At 43.6% G+C, this 19,048-nt stretch overlaps 1 protein-coding gene across 5 annotated transcripts in view; it reads left to right on the forward strand.

The window, feature by feature from the left end:
- The window catches only part of TMEM232 (transmembrane protein 232), a 147,209-nt gene extending 128,437 nt beyond the window's left edge, over positions 1 to 18,772 (forward strand). For 4 of the 5 annotated variants that reach the window (XM_060280162.1, XM_060280165.1, XM_060280163.1 and 1 more), the window contains 2 exons: positions 2,705 to 2,798; positions 10,057 to 16,183. In XM_060280162.1, coding sequence (XP_060136145.1) covers positions 2,705 to 2,798; positions 10,057 to 10,311 — 349 coding nt within the window. In that variant the 3' untranslated portion in view covers positions 10,312 to 16,183. Of the gene's footprint in view, positions 1 to 2,704; positions 2,799 to 10,056; positions 16,184 to 18,164 lie in introns of those variants that run through there. The other variant, XR_009558319.1, reaches the window with a different exon arrangement.
- The last annotated feature ends 276 nt before the right edge of the window (positions 18,773 to 19,048 follow it).

The raw sequence follows: 19,048 nt of genomic DNA on the forward strand, positions 1-19,048 counted from the left end.
TAGATCCTTTGTTTATGTATTTATTCATTTTTATTGGTAATGCGAGAGTTTGGGGGGTCCCAAGCTTGGTTGGCTGCATTCAGTAGATTGCAGTGTGACTTGTTTGTCTGTGTTTGTGGGTTGTCTGTAGGTTGTTGGGTCAGATTAGCCATATTGATTCGTATGCAGTTGGGGTGGGTGGGAATAGGTCCCTGTTGTGCTGTGTATGTGATAAAGGGGAAGCATACCGGGATGAAAGCGTCCTCAGTGGGCCGGCAGCTGTAACTACTTTGCTTTCATCATTATAATCTTGCTATCACACATGGAGGCACAAAGTGCAATGCAAACTCAGTAAATAAAAGATACAATAAAATGACCCCCCCTTTCAAAATGGACATGATGAAGCAGAGATGCCTCTCCCCAGGGCTCTGCACGCAGATTAAACAAGTAATCTGTGCACAAAGCCCTAGGACAGGCACCCCCAAACTCGGCCCTCCAGGTGTTTTGGGACTACAACTCCCATCATCCCTAGCTAACAGGACCAGTGATCAGGGATGATGGGAATTGTAGTCCCAAAACATCTGAAGGGCCAAGTCTGGGGATGCCTGCCATAGGATGAGCAAGGCCTACCTTTAAAACCCCAAACACCCTGGGGCTAGGATGCCTAAAGCAGGGGTGGGGAATCCCCCAAGCCTCTCTCTCAGGCCTTTAGGACCAACCTATCCCTCTTCTCTGGCCATGCCCCTTACCGTCTCGAGTATAGTGTACTGGTTAGAATATTGGAGTAGGACCTGGGAGACCAGGGTTTCAAATCCACGCTCAGCGATGAAGCTCCCTGGGTGCTCTTTGGCCTGTCACTGTCTATCTGCTTAACATACCTCATGGGGTTGTTGTGAGGATAAAATAAGGAGAAAGAGAACTATGCATCCCACCTTGGAGCAAAGGTGGGATATAAATCACTGCAAGAAGTGAGGTTGCAGGGAACCAGGCAGAGGGCCTTTTTGGTAGTGGCGCCAGCCCTGTGGAACGCCCTCCCGTCAGATCTCAAGGCAAAAAGCAATTATCTTACTTTTAAAATACATCTGAAGGCAGCCCTGTTTAGGGATGTTTTTAATGTTTAATGCTGTGTTGTGTTTTTAATATTCGGTTGGAAGCCGCCCAGAGTGGCTGGGGAAACCCAGCCAGCCAGATGGACGGGGTATAAATAATATATTTATTATTATTATTATTATTAAAGCTTTTGCCCGGCTGGAATGTGTGGTGATGTTGCTTGCTTGCTTGCCTAGATGGTGTGCGTGTACAGAAACTTCTGGCTTGTGCTTGTGTGTGTGTGACTGGCATGTAGCTTCCTATACAAAGGTAAGAGACATGTTGGTTGCACTGCTTGATTTTGCTTCTGGTACGACCCACCACTGGTATGCGGCCCAGGTTTCTCCAGGAAGGATTGCAGTCCTTAAGATGTAAAAGGTTCCCAACTCCTGAGCTGAAGCATGGTCTCCTCCCATATTATTGTGCTTGTCCACTGAAAAAACAAAGAGAGACCAAGGCATGGCTGGTGGGAACAGATGAGAGGCTTTCTCAGTGATGGCACCTGCTTTCTGGAAGTTCCTGCCTTAGGAGGTCCAAATGATGGCACAAAACCTTTTTGCTTGCCCCGCATGTTGGTTTATTTGTCTGAATCTCTTCTTTAGGTCCCCCCCCCCCGGTTTTAATGTTTAAGTTTGTATTCCTGTAAGCACTTTCATATAGGGACCCAGGTGGCGCTGTGGGTTAAACCACAGAGTCTAGGGCTTGCTGATCAGAAGGTCGGCGGTTTGAATCCCTGCGACAGGGTGAGCTCCCGTTGCTCAGTCCCAGCTCCTGCCCACCTAAAAAAGAAAAAAGAAAGCACATCAAAGTGCAAGTAGATAAATAGGGACCGCTCCGGCGGGAAGATAAACGGCGTTTCCGTGCGCTGCTCTGGTTCGCCAGAAGCAGCTTTGTCATGCTGGCCACATGACCCGGAAGCTGTCTGCAGACAAACGCCGGCTCCCTCGGCCTATAGAGCGAGATGAGCGCCGCAACCCCAGAGTCGGACACGACTGGACCTGATGGTCAGTGGCCCCTTTACCCTTCACCTTTACCTTTAAGCACTTTCATGGGAGTAAGCCCCACTGAGCTTACTTCAGAGTAAAAATGCATAGGATCAAATGGTCAGAGATGAAGTTTAAGGTTTCCCCCCCTTTCCCCTTTGAAAATTAAACACCTTGCATATGTTTGGCAGGAGAAGACCTCTGGAATACATCTACCATGCACATGTGATTTATTTTAGTCACAAAGCTGCAGCATCTAATGATCTTTATGATTATAATTATAACCTGCACTCAGCGTAATTATAGAGCCAAGCATAACTGCTGAAATAAATAAGTGATAATAGAGTAGAACAGCTTTTTAAAAAACTGAACATAGCAACCAATAACTACATGGAACAGTGTAAAGCTGTGGAAACCTAAGTCAGATTTAAATCTTCTGCAGGACAACTCTAAGCAGTTTTCACTCAGAGGTGTAAAAGCTGACCTCCTAGAAAGGCCTTAAATGATCCTAACCAGTTGTTGTCAGGATTTTGCAAGCCAATGGGAGAATTGGCACCATTCAATATTTCAATAAGGGTCCTTTTTTTTAGGGTGGGCATTCCTACAAAGTTACAAAACTAAAATCTAACAGTTTTCTCATTTCTTTCCTAAAGGGAAGAGCTTTTGTTAGCTGGTGTACCAAAATATCCATATCCAGATTACTTGACCCGTGCAGAAATAGCACTAAGGACAATAATTGAGACTCAGGTAAGAACAGTTATTAAGATGAGTATTTGCTTAAGCATAATTCTGTGTACAGCACACCCAGGATTTGCTGTTACAGACCTTAATTACCTTCATTATAAAGACCTGTTATTTTTAATTAATACTCTAACCAAATTGATAAAGACCTGGTGTACATTTTACCGGTATGTATATTTCTAAGAACTCGATTCAGGTCCTTGGATTGTCCCATATTTATTTATTTAAGGTATTTGTATCCCATCTTTCTAATATCCATGTGGGTCTTCAAGGTAGCTCATAGCAAGTCACTAAAACAATAACAAGAATCAACCCTCCTTGTCATGTAAGGCTTCTCCAAACATGACTGCTAGCTGTGATCTCATCTTCTCCATCACCAATAGTGTTTCGCTCCTTGAAATAGCTTGCTTGAATGCATGCTTGTCTTTTAGAGACTGTCTGTTAGCCAGTTTAAAGCTTGTATATGGTCCCAGCCACTGAAACAACGGACTCCTGGGCGGTGCTATTTTTCTAGAAAGAGGTGCTGGAACTTACCACCAGTCCCTCCTTTGTTCTCTTAAAATGGCAATGGTGCCCACTTGAGAGGTGCCGAAACTAAGTTCCGGTGAGTTCTGGCTGGGGGAAAAAATCCCTTCTCTTGGGGAATATTGCTTCCACCACTGACTGAGTGACTTCTATCTGCTCAACCCACACTCTTGCTTCAGGGCACTTGGTGGTCGTAGTGTAGCTGCTGTGTGGTTTGACTGTATAGGACAAGAGCAGGAAGCACAGCTTAAATAATCCTGGTTCCACATGGCCGCCATGTAATTTCTGATCCACATGATTCTATAATGAGGATATTTTGCAAGCCACTTTAAGGATGCTTCCTGAAGACCTGCTTATTGAACATTTATCTTGTTACGTTTGCAGAGAGGTTAGATGACATTGGCTATGAGCATTCGTTGCAATTTGTGTGCAAGGAGCTTTTTTCCTTGCATTTCCCCATCCCTTTCCTTATTGCTACAAGTCCAATTGTGGGTGTCTGGCAGGGGGAATGAGTTTGTTGTGGTGAGAGCTCCAACTTTAATTGCACAACCTGAATTTGCCAATTTGTGATTAAATCCCACCTGAAAATAACGACGGTCTTGAAGTACCCTGGGAGCCACTTGGGGCTATAAAGGGTATCCTAAAAAATATTAATAAGAGTGCCCCCATTTCCAATGTAGAGGAAGAATGCTAGTTTATTGAACAGATGAAAAAATCTGGTTCGCGGTATTCAGGCATCACCAGCCATTTGCTAAAAATACACTAGTAGAGTTCGCATTTTTAGAAGTGAAAAATAAGCAACATGCCCGTGTTACTTTCACACAACTTGTTTAAAGGGTCAGCTAGTTAAGTGATTTGTTAACCACAGTTTTCTGCACATTTGCACTTAGAGCTAAAAAAAAAAAATTATCACAAAATTATCCTCAAAAGTGCCCTCTGTAAATTTTATTGGTGAATATTCTCAGGGTACTTGCCGAATATTCTCCAGGTGTGTATATTCAGCACTAACATCTGACAGCTGGCATGGAGAAATAGCCGTCATTGTTGGAAAAATCAGTACTTGACAGTATTTCACAGCTGACATGTGTTAACAATCAGCATTACAGAACTACTGACAGTTGACACCTGGAAGCAGTCGGCTGCTATGGGGTTGCAGTATGTGGCAGTGTTTGACAGATGACTTGCAACAGAATTCAGAAAATTTTATATGAACGGCATTCATTCATGTAACCCATAAAACAATTTGAATTTTGCCATTAAATTTCAATTTAACCGGCACGTGCAAATATGATATCTGTATTAAATATTGATATTATATATTCTGCAGTTTAAATAGGTTCCCTGCTGTATGCGTCGGGGCGCGGGTGGCACTGTGGGTTAAACCACTGAGCCTAGGGCTTGCCGATCAGAAGGTCAGCGGTTCAAATCCCCGCGACGGGGTGAGCTCCCGTTGCTCGGTCCCTGGCCCTGCCAACCTAGCAGTTCGAAAGCACATCAAAGTACAAGTAGATAAATAGGTACTGCTACAGCGGGAAGGTAAACGGCGTTTCCGTGTGCTGCTCTGGTTCGCCAGAAGTGGCTTTGTCATGCTGGCCACATGACCTGGAAGCTGTACGCCGGCTCCCTCGGCCAATAACGCGAGATGAGCGTCGCAACCCCAGAGTCGGTCATGACTGGACCTAATGGTCAGGGGTCCCTTTACCTTTATTGTATGCATAGCCTCACTTTGCGCCAGAACATTTGCCACTATCTGAAGTACTTAGGGTTTCCTGGTGCTGCTTATTTTAAGAGGCACATCTGAACTCACTGCTCCAGAGCCTGCAGCTGCCACCCTCTATTTCAGAGTTCCTTCAGTTCAAAGTATTGGAGATTTCCACATCATATTTTATTTTTTAAAATTTTAATCTGGCAGCCCTCAAAGCAATCAGGGTAGAAGGTAGTAGTGCTGCTTCTTTATAAGTATTACGTTAAGCCATTTCTCCTTCTGACTCTAATCTTATGGGAATAGGATGTTGGATGGAGAAAAGAGTCCAATTTTATTGTGGAGCCAAAAACGTTAAATTCCCCTTTCAGCTTTGAATCTAGCTCACTGGTTTGTCTAGGGAAAGTTGCTCACTTTCCGCCTTACCAACATCCTAGCACTGTGGTGGGGAAACAGTAATCAACATTATCATTAATGATTAGAGTCCTGCAGAACTTGGAAATGTTCCATAAACACTTGGGTCTTGAGGTTTTCTTCTTCCCATCTTTTGCATAACTGTCTGGAACATTCTTTCTGAAAGTGTTTAAAATCTGCTATTATTAAGCCAGTTTGGGGAATGAAAGGAAAGGAATATACGTTTTCTGATACATTAAACAAGCTTTTAGAGTTAATTCACCATTGAGTTCTGACTCTGGAGGCAGTGAAAATACTAAGTGCACTGAAATATATTTTATAACTCAGAGCAGTTCTGCCAGCTGGTAATAATGGTAACCATAGCAAAAATGCCCACAAGCTACTAGTTTGCTTACAATACTCTGTTAGAAGGAAGGCATTTTATTATTTAAGGTTAGACAGCCCATAATGTAATTGGGGGCATCCCATAAAAGCAATCATTCCCCCCCTAGAAAAACACAGTTTTCTCAGACTCTGAAATCTTTCCCCCCATGTTTAAAAGTCTTTTCACTTCTTTTTAATGCAGTGATTATTTCTAAACCCTTTCTCCTTTTTAAAATCCAAACTGCCCTTCTCTTTAATAAACGACACACTTTTATTGCTGTTTTATTCTAAGCTGCAGTTTCTATGCATAAGACCATACCTTCAGGGCCTCCATTAATGCAGTAAGGATGTTATCATCGAGGCTCAAAACAAGATGCGAACTTTTCCTTGACTATCAGTCATAAACAGTTTTAGTCTTTCTGGTACATCATTTGTGCCCCTGACATTGTCTATTTTCCTTTGTAGAGGTTGTACTTTGTTCCATACGCACACACATTTTCTTGTGCTGGACACGGGGTCAAACAGTGAGCTTAGGCTGAGAAGATCAATGCAAATATTGCTCCTTTACAGAGCACGTCTTCAATGCGAAGAGCTTCATGATAAAAAGTTAGCTAGGCTAAGGTCTTGCCATTGATCCATCTTCTAACACAACAGCTTCTTCACACAGCTAGTGCATTCTCCCGCCTTTCCCGTCCAACTGTCCACCGACCATTGTCATTGCTTCTTTTTCTTCCCTCTTGCTATTTCATCTCTCACACGCTGATAAAATCATCCCTATCCCTTTTCATATTTCTTTGGCCTTCAAATACACTGCTGCATCCATCTTTCTGTCTCTTGTGAGGAAGATTAATTCTCCTTTCATTTTTTCGAGTGGGCTACTTTTTTTTTTTGAGGTGATTTTACCACACTATTTCTATGTGGTAACCATGTCATATGAATGAAGCTTTTTTTCAGGTACTAGAGAGGCATGGTTGTTTTTTCTACACGAGGGGAATGTCTCATGTCCATAGATTTCCTTCGCTTTATATGTACTACAATTCACTATGTGATCACCTCAAGATCACCTCATGAAGTGAGGATGACAGAAGGGAACAGGAGGCGGGCGACGGAACCCCAAAGGCCAATATGGTGCATAACAAGTAGGGTGCTGGTGGGTTTGTGATATAAGTTGTCTATCTCTGCTCAGAGCCACTTCTCACATTACAAAAATTCCTACATGATCTTTTGGGGTGGGGGTGGGGAATTAATATGGAATCTGCTTAGAGATTATCATGTGATATGAAGGTTTTTCACTGGCAAGCTGTGAATATACACATGTTTACAGTAGGTTGAAACATTGAAAAACTCACAGATGTGACCATCATATATGAAATTCACACATACAATGTTAATGTTGTGTGTAAATTTCTGCAAGGGAATTCTACAACACTCGAGATTACTGTGTAGAGTTTGGGCAAGTCAATAGCTCTCAATGAAATCTGCCTCACACAGCTGTTGTGAGGACAAACGAGAAAAGAACGGAAAACATGCTTTCAGCATATGAAAGAATGCAAGAGATTATTAGAGAAGGGATGAGAGGTTAATATGCAATGTACTGTTATTTCCAGAACATGTAGAACAGGGGTGTCAAACTCAAATTCACCGGGGGCCGCATCAGCAGTTTGGTCACCCTCAAAGGGCCGGTTGTGTCTGTAGGACTATGTGTCCACTCTTTATTATCATAAATTATTGTCACTGCATTCAATTATTACTGTTTTTTGTAATAATGTAAGCCCATTCCCGCCCCCACGCGGATCACATTCCTGCGTTGTGGCGCGTGTGTGGGAGGGGATGTAAACGAGGGAAATTTGAACAAAAGGTGGGGATTGACGGCTTCCGGGGGGGGGGGCTCAACTAATCCTTCAGCAGGAAGGAGAAAGCCACTGCTGGGATTAAAAACCTGCAGATGGAAAGAGGGCTTCCCTCTCCCGCCCTGCGCACACCCAAACCCCGCTAGGCAGGATGCCACACGCTGCAACCCACCCCATGCTTTGGAGAGGGGCAGGAACATGCGGTGCAGCGCCAACTCCCTGCTTTGCTTTTGCATCCTCCCTCCTCAGCGCCAGAGTCCCTTCCCCTCACGCTGAGGGAGGGCAGCGGATTTCCTGAGGAGGAAGGCGGCGGCAGCCCCAGCGGACGTGCATCTTCGCCTCAGAGCTGCTCTTCCCCCCACCCGCGCTGTTGTCGTCTTCGCCGCCGCCTCTCCCTACCGGGACTGCAGGCAGAGGAGGCTTGAAAACCTTCCCCCCCCCAAAAAAATTTCCCCTCCCACCTACTCAAACCGCGAGGCGACTCCATCTGGAGCCCTACATCACGAGGGGCTGAGAGGAGGCGGCGGCAGAGCGGGAAGAGCAGAAACCCGTGCCGTCGCCATCGCCTCCCTCCCGGCCGCCCCCCGGGGAGCAGCTCCGCCAGAACTGAGCAAAAGCCAGGCACCCTCCCGAGTGTCTATGAGGAGAAAACGGGGGAAGAGGGAAGAGAAACCCGGCTCCATCAAGAGAGCGGCTGTTGCGCTTCGCCTACTTCCCCCTCAGGCTCACTCCGCGTCCCTTTCGCCCGCTCGCTCGCCCACCTCCCGGATGCAGCCGAGGAGAGGAAGGGAAGCGGCGGGAGGCGGCTCCCCAGTGCCGCCTCACTCACTCTCGGAGACAACAGCAAAGCCCGCCAAAAAAAAATCCAGCGCTGCTCTGTCCCGGCACCAACTTTGCCGGCGGCGCCTGTAGGGCTTTCCTACCTCCTCGGCGGGCTTCCTCCTCCTCCTCCTGCATCTCACTTCCCCGTCTGGCCGCTGTGCCACCGCCTCCCTCAGCCTCATTCGAAATTGAAATTCCCTGGCTAAGGCCATCAGCGCGGCTCCAGCGCCCCGGCCTCCGCCTGCAGCCCCGCCCCGGTTTTGACCCACAGCCAATCGCAGGCTCCAGAACTACTGTCAGCGGCCATTGTCAGCGGCGGCTACGCGGGCCACATGACGAGGTCTGGCGGGCCGGATTAGGCCCCCGGGCCTTGTGTTTGACACCCGTGATGTAGAATATGCTATTTTTAATTTTAAAATGTGGGGCAAAGCTTGCCCTCCCCCAGAATTCACACTGCTTTTTCTCCATACCCAACCTCAATTTCCCCCTAATGCTGGCACTGTTAATAAGACCCCATGCTGAACTTCTCGTTTATTAATATGCTTGGGATGGGATTCTCAAGTCGTAGTTTCTGCTATTTGAGATTTAAGCAGGGTAATGCCAAATCAAAGTCTGTATCAGCGAACAATTCCCTTTCTTTCAGAAAAGTAACATATTTCTTGCTTGAAAAACAATAAGAATTGAGCAGGGCAGGAGTTTGCCTTCGGGGAGATGCATTCTGAAATGGAGCATGGCGAATAATTTACACATTTTAATGTGCATAAAATTAATATACAACTTTTATGTGATATACCTATCTACGGTGCTTGCCAGCATTTGTGACATTGATAGCACCCACGTTGTGTGCCTTTTGATGTGGTGCCTTTTAGCATTTCACTTTCAGGTAACAGATCCTGGCATGTTGGAAAGCATGGCCATTCCTCTGTATCAGCCGAGTCTCCTGCTAGCTGGTTTTACCAAGTCCCTATGAATTCCATGTGTGTGCATTTTCTAATATTACAAAAAAATGATATGAAATTATATTTGAAAAGGTGTAGTTCTCACACCTGCTTTTAAAATATTTGATCTTCTTGGTCATTTGTTTGCCCTTTTTACCGATTGTTGTTTTTTATCTGTATATATTGCTTGTTTTATGTTGCTATGGCCGTTGGCTAATGCGAATAAAGTTTATCTAGCTAATATTTGATCTTCACATTGTCAGTGAATTCTGCAATTTGCTTGAGACGGACATTGAAACTTGCCATTCTGAGCTCCTGAGGATCCTGTCATGAACCTGCAGGCCCCACAACAGGAAATGAATACACTTTGTGGGGTATACCTTGGCCAGACCAGTGCCCCCCAGATGTTGTTGGACTACAACCATACTGACAGGGGTGGGTGGAAATTGCAGTCCAACATCTGAAAGCGCCAGCCCAGTACCTGTTGTTTCTTCGAATGAAGTTGCAGGATCCATCACAGACTCTCCCAATGCCCAGTTACTAAATTCCTGCCTTTAAATTATCTGCATTTCCTGCCATGAATTGAAGTGTTCTGTTTTCACACATACCAATATCACTACTAAAGCCGCTTTTTCTTTCCTTTGCAACAGTGGGAGAGGGAATTGGAGATGAGGCTGAAACTCGAAGAAAAACTCCTGGCGCTGGAGCTTAAAGAAAAACAGAAGTTGGAAGAAGAACGCTTCAATAAAATAATGAAATGGCGATTAGAAAAGCTGAATAAGACAACTAAGCCCTATGAGCTTCCTCATAAACAAAGAGAGGAAGAGGAAGAGGAAGAAGAAGAAGATGAAGAACTGACAGAGTCATACAGCAGCACTCAACTGTCAAGTGCACAACTGTCATGAGCCTGAACAACAGCCCGCTAAGGGGTTAACTTACACATTATAGGCAAATGCATGCAATGAAGCCCAAGACCTTAGAATGAAAAGCCTAAGTAGAGGAGTAGGGAAGTGTGTGTGCTCTTAAACCATTTCCTGCTGATGGTTTTCTCCTCAAAATTGCCCCCACCTACTTTTTCATTCACGGTGTATCATGTGTTTATTAGGCTAAACCATGGGGCAGCTGAGGACCAACTTTGAGGATGGGGGAGGGATGCCTGATACGAAGTATTTAAGCTCCCCTTCCCACTCCACTGCTTCTCTGCTCTAAGCTGTGGCCTCCTGCAGCAAAGTGGCATGGGGGAGGAGTAGAGCAGCCCTCCCACCCATTGGTGGCGCTGTGTTTGCCAGGGCGATGTGGCGGTGAGGTTGCAGGAGCTCTGTCTTGGTGGCATTGGCATCTTAGGAGTTACCAGCACCAACCTGGAGCTCCTTCAACCTCGCAACCACCTCACCTCTGCAGTATCTTAGGGTGTGGCTGCCCTGCTGCTAGGAAGATGCTGGTGCTGCTCTATCCCACCTCTTCCGCTGCTGCTGGTCTCCTGGGGCTGCTTTTCATGAAAAGAACAAGGCTGGGTTTCATAGCACTCATTTCCATGTAATGTGTCATCTGCTCTTACATCAAATTTCCTCTCCTGAAATACAATGGTTATGGGAAAGCATTTTCTGAATTTTGTCTTGTTTCTTAGCACACTCAGATGTTCTATGCGAGGTCGAGAGAAGCACATGGAAGATGCTCAGGGACAGCAAACCTTCTCATTCTTGTTCTCTTTATTCCACCTAATCATTTGTTTGTGCCTTGAAGAATTCCCCCAAAGTTTGTCTACACCCAGGGGAGCCAACGTGGTGCCCTACAGGTGTTGTGAGCTACAACTCCCATCAGCCCCAACCAGTATAGCCATTGGTTAACGATGATGGAACTGGAGTCTGCAGCATCTGAAGGGCATAATGTTGACTATCTGTGGTCTACATCAATACCTCCCGTCCATTCCCGTTCCCGCCCTGGTTGCTTGTTTTGCTACAGGTTCTGCCTCTTTCCCCCAACCTGTTTCTGCTTCTTAGTCTTTCTGTTGATATTTAGGACTTGCTTACTGCCTAACTCACTTGTGCACATTGCCACATCTCCTGCAGTTTGATTTGCTTATTTAAAAATAGCACAGTGGCTCTAGACTTGCTGTGACTTTTGAGCACAGTCCTTGGCTATGTTGAATTCTTGGTCCCACAGTTGTGTGGCTATTTCCTTCAACTCAGATCCTCATGTTAAAAGCTACCTGTGACCTCCACCATTCACTGTGTGTCGATGTCTGATAACTGTAATGTTGAAACCTTAACCCTTCTACTACAAGCATTCTATAACTAGCTAATACAGCTGAAGAAATGCAGCCCACAATAAGACCCCCTAACTCCAAGGTTGAAATATGCTGCTTCTCTTTGAGTGTGTCTACACGTGAGATGGTTGAAAGCAGATGGATGAGAAGTGGTCTTTGCAAAAGTGCGGAAAATGTGATGCAGAAGAACCTGGTCTTTACCCGGAACCACCAAGTGCCTCACATGGGCACTGCAGTTCCCTCAACTGATGCTTACAGTTCCACTGTGGCATGGATTGTGGTTTACTCAGTAGGGATTGAGTAAACAGAAAACAGCCGTACAATTGTTGTGTTGTGGCCAATTCCATTAACCCACATTGCTAGTCCGTCAGTTGAAGGGGAAGGTGGGGAGCCCCATAACGGTAGCAGAAGTCCTTGCGTGGTCTACCACTAGCAAAGCTTGTTAGTTGAATCACTCCCTATGACTTCTACAAGCCTTCACTCCAACCTTACCTATTCCCTTCTCCATCCTGGCAGTTTCACACTTTCTTCCACACTTCTTCATTCAAATACTTCCTCCTCTTCCCTTGCTATGGCTGGAAACATGGAGCTGTAATATGAAAAACCAATGTGTGGAAAGCTTTTTTTTCTCTGGTCATGGAAGTCTAATCTGATCTAGGTCACATTCTCTTTATTGGGTGGAGGATTTTGAAGTCCCAAGGCTCTAAAATGCCCCCATACCAGTTTTCACTTTCTTTTCCAGAAAGGTGAGAGCAGGCTAGTTCTTTGCTCACTGGCCAGTTATGTCCTAAAGTGGTGTTCCATCACTGTGTGTCATCACTGCAATTAGGACTTACTTCCTTGAAGAACTTTTGAACTATTTGCGCTGACTCTTACATATGAAAAGTACAAGGCAGTGGGGGAGGATCTCCTGGGTTCCCAAGTCATCATTGTTCTTCTTGCTCCTCTTCCCAACATACCAAGCATTTCCATACTCATCAAGATACCACGCTAACACCATTTATTATTACAATCATTCCATTGTGAATCACTTCCTATGAGTCACCCTTGCCAATGAGGACAGCTACATCTCTGATCAGAGTTTTGTGTAAGTTTTCACTGTGGAAAAGCTGCCACAGTCTTCGCCCTTCCTTTCTTCCTTTATTATTTTGAGGGGCGATTTGAGGAAAAGGTGATTATACCCATATCCACTAGCAGTCCCACTTGAGTAAATTTTTTAAAATGGTTTGATTTGCATTGTTCCCATTTAAACTCTTAGACATATATGACCACACAGCACTTAAAAAAACCAAACTTTCTAAACAAGTAGTTGATATTCATTACTCAACAATGAAATATGAATTAGTGGTAAATAATTGATGGGAACAGTTATGAACCACCCATTGGAAAAAAGAGAATAGGCGTCAGCTCTAGTTGTGCGAGAGAAAAATCTGGAAATAAACATGAGGATAAAGCTGTTTTCATACCGGAATAATTAACATCAGCATAATCTTCTCAACAGACGGGTATTAAAAATGCATATACAGTCAGCGAATGTAGATCTCTAGGAACAATGAATCTCATATTAATATCTTTGCTTCATTTTTGGAAGTAGCTTCTCAATATGTGGTAGAGGTTTGTGTCTACTGCATTGTAACTTTACCATGAAAGAACGCCCTTAACTTTTTTGCACTTACCTTGTCATAATTGAGCCTCAGAATCAGCTTATGTATGGTGTCATCAGACCCTACCCAAATCAAGGGTTGATGCAGGAAGATTTAAATGAGTCACACCCTAACACCCATCTGTGGAACATGTGGACTCACCATTTAATTACCTTTTAAAAGTGATTGGATAAATTACTCCATATTTTTTACCAGGCTACCATAAACACACTTCTTTTTAATGTTTAGGAGTTGTGTAAATCTTGAAATTGCTGCACCCTGAAAATTATAGGACTGCATCCATTTAGAGACTGGACTTTTCCCAATTGAGAAAACAGCAGTTAGATGCTCCTGCAGTGTTTTGCTCTGTTCTGGGGGGGGGGGGGATATCTGATTGTACCAGCCTTTCAAAGTTGCTTGAAAGTTGTTGTTGTTGTTGTTTTTAACATGGTTACCTTCAGTTGTGTTCCCAGCAGTTGTCCTGGAGGTTTGACCAAACGTCTTTCAACTAGTTGTAGATTAACTTAGAGCTGTCTTGCAGAGTTGCAAGCCAGGGGCATTCTAGGACCTGCCAAGACCTATGTACAGTTCCCAATATGTTGTAGGTTTGAAACTCTTCTGGCGATACAAATCTGCCATCAAAATCTGGGTGGAAAAATAATTTGGAAGCACCTTTAGGTGCAGTGCTGAACATCTCTAGTGGCCCCATGATGGCTGAACCCAAAAACAGAATTCTTAGAAATGGGTACTAAATCTAGATCACTTATTGGAACAAGTCCATTCAGATTGGCTTTTGATGTGGTAAGAGAAAGAAATACATCTCAACCGGCTCTCAAGAAGAGGCCTATTGGACCAACACAGTATTTTTCTAATCTTCCTAGTCTTATATCTAAAGGAGAAAATATGATGTGTGGTCATATATGTTGATAATTCAATTGGAAAGAATGCTATTCAAAGGAAATTTTAATAAGACTTTAATATTTGTGTGCTCATATTGATAGTCTTTCTATCACGACTGGAGGACATCTTTATCAACTTAATAGGTACGATTGTCTCCCATGCAGGCATCAGACCGCAACCAAAAGGGTTTAAAAGGAATAACAAACCTCACTCAGTCATATGTCAAAGTCTCATGTTCTAGCTGCTGAAGCTCACTCCAGCAAGAGAAGTAAGCCATTCTGCTATTTAAATGAAAACTATTATTTCTACATTGATTTCTAGGCTATTTTACAGAGAATCTTGCCTACTAGCCAGAGGGCTAGTTGCCCTCTGAAGTTCTTTAATCCTATGCTCCACACAATGAGAGATCAGAGTTTTAAGATGAATCCAAAAGAATTCCATCACATTTGACTGGTACTTCCTAGGAAGGGGTTTCTGCAGGATTAATAGGGCATTAAAAATATAGGAATGGCCCTACTGCTCCAGCTTAGGTGTGCTCCAATAAGAGTTTTAGAATGATGACTAAAATGGAAATGGTGATCCTTAAAAATACGGAATATGCTGCAAGAGAAATTAAGATTAGGATGCATAGGAAGAACCCATCCTTCTGGAAAAAGCTGGTTCATGTTTTGGTATAACTAGCTCTTCCTGGGGGAAGGTATTCTGTAGTTCAACTGATAGGATCCAGTCCCCTACTCATGTTTTACACTTGTGTATCCAATACGCTTATTTAATTTTTTTCCCCCCCATCAGTGAGATTATCGTAGGGGTAAACTGCCTTCAAATTGAGCTGCTGCTCATCTCTTTCTTGGGGGACACGAAAAGCAAGTGAACCAACAACCATATTATACAAATTACTCATTCATGAGCCCGCTGCCATCTGTTGAAAACAGGAGAAACACTTATTAAACTTGGAATATTTTGTCAGAATACAGTGTTGGCTGCAATACACTTCACTGTATCAGCTCCTTGAGAAAGCATTGAGCTGGTAAATATATGTGTACTACATATGAGGAAAGGATTTCTGATGGATTCAGCCCACGTCCCACCTATGTAAGCCATAGGTTGGCCACCTGAGACTTAAAGCATTTGTTAGACTCATTACTAATTCCAAACATCTTCCCTGATATACTGAGTATGTTTAGAGCTTTATTTATAAACTGCAAAGCTAATTTGGAAATGTCAGGTTCTCTAACACAAACTCAAATATTTACATAGTTTGGCAAATTTCATTGACAACTCTGATACTTTTGAGCAATGTGCATTTTTCACAGCAACAACAGATTTTACAGATAATTTAACATAATGCTATTCCCTTGCTTAACTGTGAGGCTATTTTCCGTATTACCTGCCGCTGTATTGATTTCCTATTCCTACTTCGTTAGAAAACAATTGTATCCCTAAGATTGTTATTGTTGCCATTGTTGTTGTTGTCGTCGTTGTAACTTATTGTTATCTATCTCAGAGGAAAGAAACATGGTTGATCTTTGGATGCCTAGAAAACTAGGCTGTGACTTTGAACCATTGTCTCTGAGATAGGAGTTTGTAAACTATGGTTTGATAAATACTTTTTTAAAGTGAGATAGAAGTGGCATCAGTTCTGTGAAGTGCTGTGTCATTGTGCTCCTCTGGGATGGGAACATCCATGACATTCTACGGAACAATGTTATTTATGATTTATGGGTAAGGGATTTTCCCACAGAACTGAGAGTGCCTAGGGCCAGCCTGAGACCTATGGTGCCTGAGGTAAAACATGCCACTGGCACTTCCCCCCAAACACAGGCCCACATCCCAGTGGGGTGGGAGGAGCATGCCGCCTTAGGCAGATTGCCTCAAGTCACTTACTGTAACTGGCACACCAGCCATGCTGGGACAGCAAGCTACCTTAGGGGTTGCAATGCAGACCACATGGTGCACTCTTCCAACCACTTTCCAATAATAATAATAATAATAATAATAATAATAATAATAATAATTATTATTATTATTATTATTATTATTATTATTATTATTTATTCATACCCCGCCCATCTGGCTGAGTTTCCCCAGCCACTCTGGGCATTTCCTGACAGAATATTAACAACATCATAAAACATAAAACATTAAAAACTTCCCTAGACAGGGCTGCCTTCAGATGTCTTCTAAAAGTCAGATAGTTGTTTATTTCCTTGACAATGGCAGGAGGGCATTCCACAGGACAGGCACCACTACCGAGAAGGCCCTCTGCCTGGTTCCCTGTAACCTCACTTCTTGCAGTGAGGGAACCACCAGAAGGCCCTCGGAGCTGGACCTCAGTGTCCGGGCTGAAAGATGGGGGTGGAGACACTCCTTCAGGTACACCGGACTTAGATTTGCCCTCTAAGCAGCTACCTCACTCTGCTTCATGGTAGGGGAGCTTTGCCGTCACTGCAAATAAGAGTGGAGAAATACCTAATTGGTACAAAGGGGCCAACTCAAACTTGGTTCTCTAATTATTGACTTGCCTCCTTTTCTGTCCCCTCACAACTCCTTGCAAGTTTCCACCTGTCTTTACTAACTTATAACTGCAAAACACTGGCTTCTTTAGGCACAGGGGCTAGAAATAGACAGCTACATCTCTTCAGAAAGGGGCAGTGATTTGTTCTTGTCATCTGAAATGAAAGAAACACACTGTGCTCAGTCTGTCACATCCTATAAGGTGTCTGATATGTGCAAAAACATGCTTTCTGCCTGGCATCACAGATGTAATGCCATTGACAAAATCTGGACACGTTCACTGTGGCTGCTGTGATTTTCTACAGAGATAAAATCACAGACACACACTTTCCTCCTATTCCTAGCTGATATTTATTTGTGGATCCGCAACATGGGAAAGGAAGAAATACAAATTAATATTTGGTTCACAGGCAGCACTAGTAAGTACAACAGTAGGGTGAGCTTGGGGTCTGGGCAAAATCTGTTTGCACTCATTGCCTGTTTCAAACATTTCTACACATTTCTAATCATTATGTAGGGAAGCAGTGTTTGTACACTGTGTAGAGAAGATTGCCATTGATCTTTATTTTGACAAATAACCAGTGCAGGGCATATGTGTCCTGACCTAGATTGGGACTCTGACATGTCAGGAGATGTTATTTAAGCCTTTGCTCCCACTATAGTCCAGATTGCACACCCTCCAACATTTCTCCAATGAAATAATAATAATAATAATAATAATAATAATAATAATAATAATAAATAAATAAATAAATAAATAAATAATTCTGCCCATCTGACTGGGTTGCCCTAGCCATTCTGGGCTGCTTCCAACATATATAAAACCATAATGAAACAACATTAAACACTAAAAAACTTATCTATACAGAGCTGCCTTCAGATGTCTTCTAAAGGTAGTATAGTTACTTATCTCTTTGGCAGGGCTGGCCCTATGGCCAGGCTGGGTGGCGCAGGGCGCCAGGGCACTGTGCCGCTAGGGGGCGCTGCGCAGCCAGTGTGTTCCATTTACTGGTCCCAGTTAGTAGCTACAGTTTCTGAACCGCCTTCATTAATATAGTTCATAACTTATTCACTTGGCATAAATCAAAGTAACTTTGGGAATATCTGCCACTTCAATCAAGCTAAGCACTTGATATAGATGCAAAGGCTAGATTGAAAGTCTAGATTGAGATCATGAGAGTCCGAAATATGTAACAAGTGAATTATGTGAGAGTAGTGTAGTCAATTGTAAAATGCATCTTGGGTGCGTAACAAGAAACAATTTCTGTCATAACTGTCTGCACAACTCTACTCTTGGTGTGTTCAGCTTTGTGTTAAGGCATTTTGAAATGTCTTCAGCATAGGAAGATCAGTATAAAGCCAAATTCACGTCACTTTAAGTTTAGCTGCATTAGCATAATTCTCTGTGACATCCTATTATAATTCTTTCCTTCAGCAGAAACACTTGCTTTTAAAAGCAAACTTCACAGCGAAGTTGCAAAGTCAGAGATGTGAAATGTTCAAGAAGCTGATGGCCCCTATATTCTTTCTGAAAAATTGGATTTCTAGATGCCGAGAGTTCACTGACAGAAGGCGCTGGACAGATCAGAGAACAAATACGTGTTCTGGCAAAAATTACAGTTAGCCACCAAAAATTGGAGGAGGAAAGGGCCTTCTATATTTGAATTTTCTGGATTTAGCAGCCAGTTCTGTGTGACCTAGTTACTTTCACACTTGTGATCCACTTTTCTTTACATTTAAAGAAAATGGAAAGAATCCCTATCCATATATGTTTTTTTAAAAGCATGTGTGTGTTTCTATGTATGTATGCATGAATTTAGTAAGCATGCTGTAACATACATACTTAAATCAAGAGTGTGTTGCTGTGCTCATGTTCAGCTTTTGGCTTCCTATAGGCTACTGGTTGACCACTGAAAACAAAATGCTTGTCTAGATACGTCTGTTGTCTGATACAGAATGATCCTTATGTTCTTATGTGAAATACTAAAGACATACAAGCCCTTTGCTGAAATTATCCTCAACTCATTCAGCGAATGGGCACCTCCTGGCACACTGGCAGAGGAAGAGGAGTGTGTGGGGGGGTGCACCGCCCCCGGCAGTGCGATCCCAGTGGGGTGTCATCGTGGCTGGCCCCCGCCCCGCCTGCTCTCCGCCCCCCAGTGCCGGAGCATGAAGCTCTGCCACTGCCCTGATGTTGCACAACCTGCAACATGGATGTTCTGCTCCCAACATCCATGTGTTCAGCATCGACATCTGCATACCCTCCAACATAATGAGTCTCAAAAGCGGAATGTGCATCTTCCCATCTGTACTCCCAGC

Source organism: Zootoca vivipara, chromosome 11 (genome assembly GCF_963506605.1).
Source record: "Zootoca vivipara chromosome 11, rZooViv1.1, whole genome shotgun sequence".
NCBI lineage: Eukaryota > Metazoa > Chordata > Lepidosauria > Squamata > Lacertidae > Zootoca > Zootoca vivipara.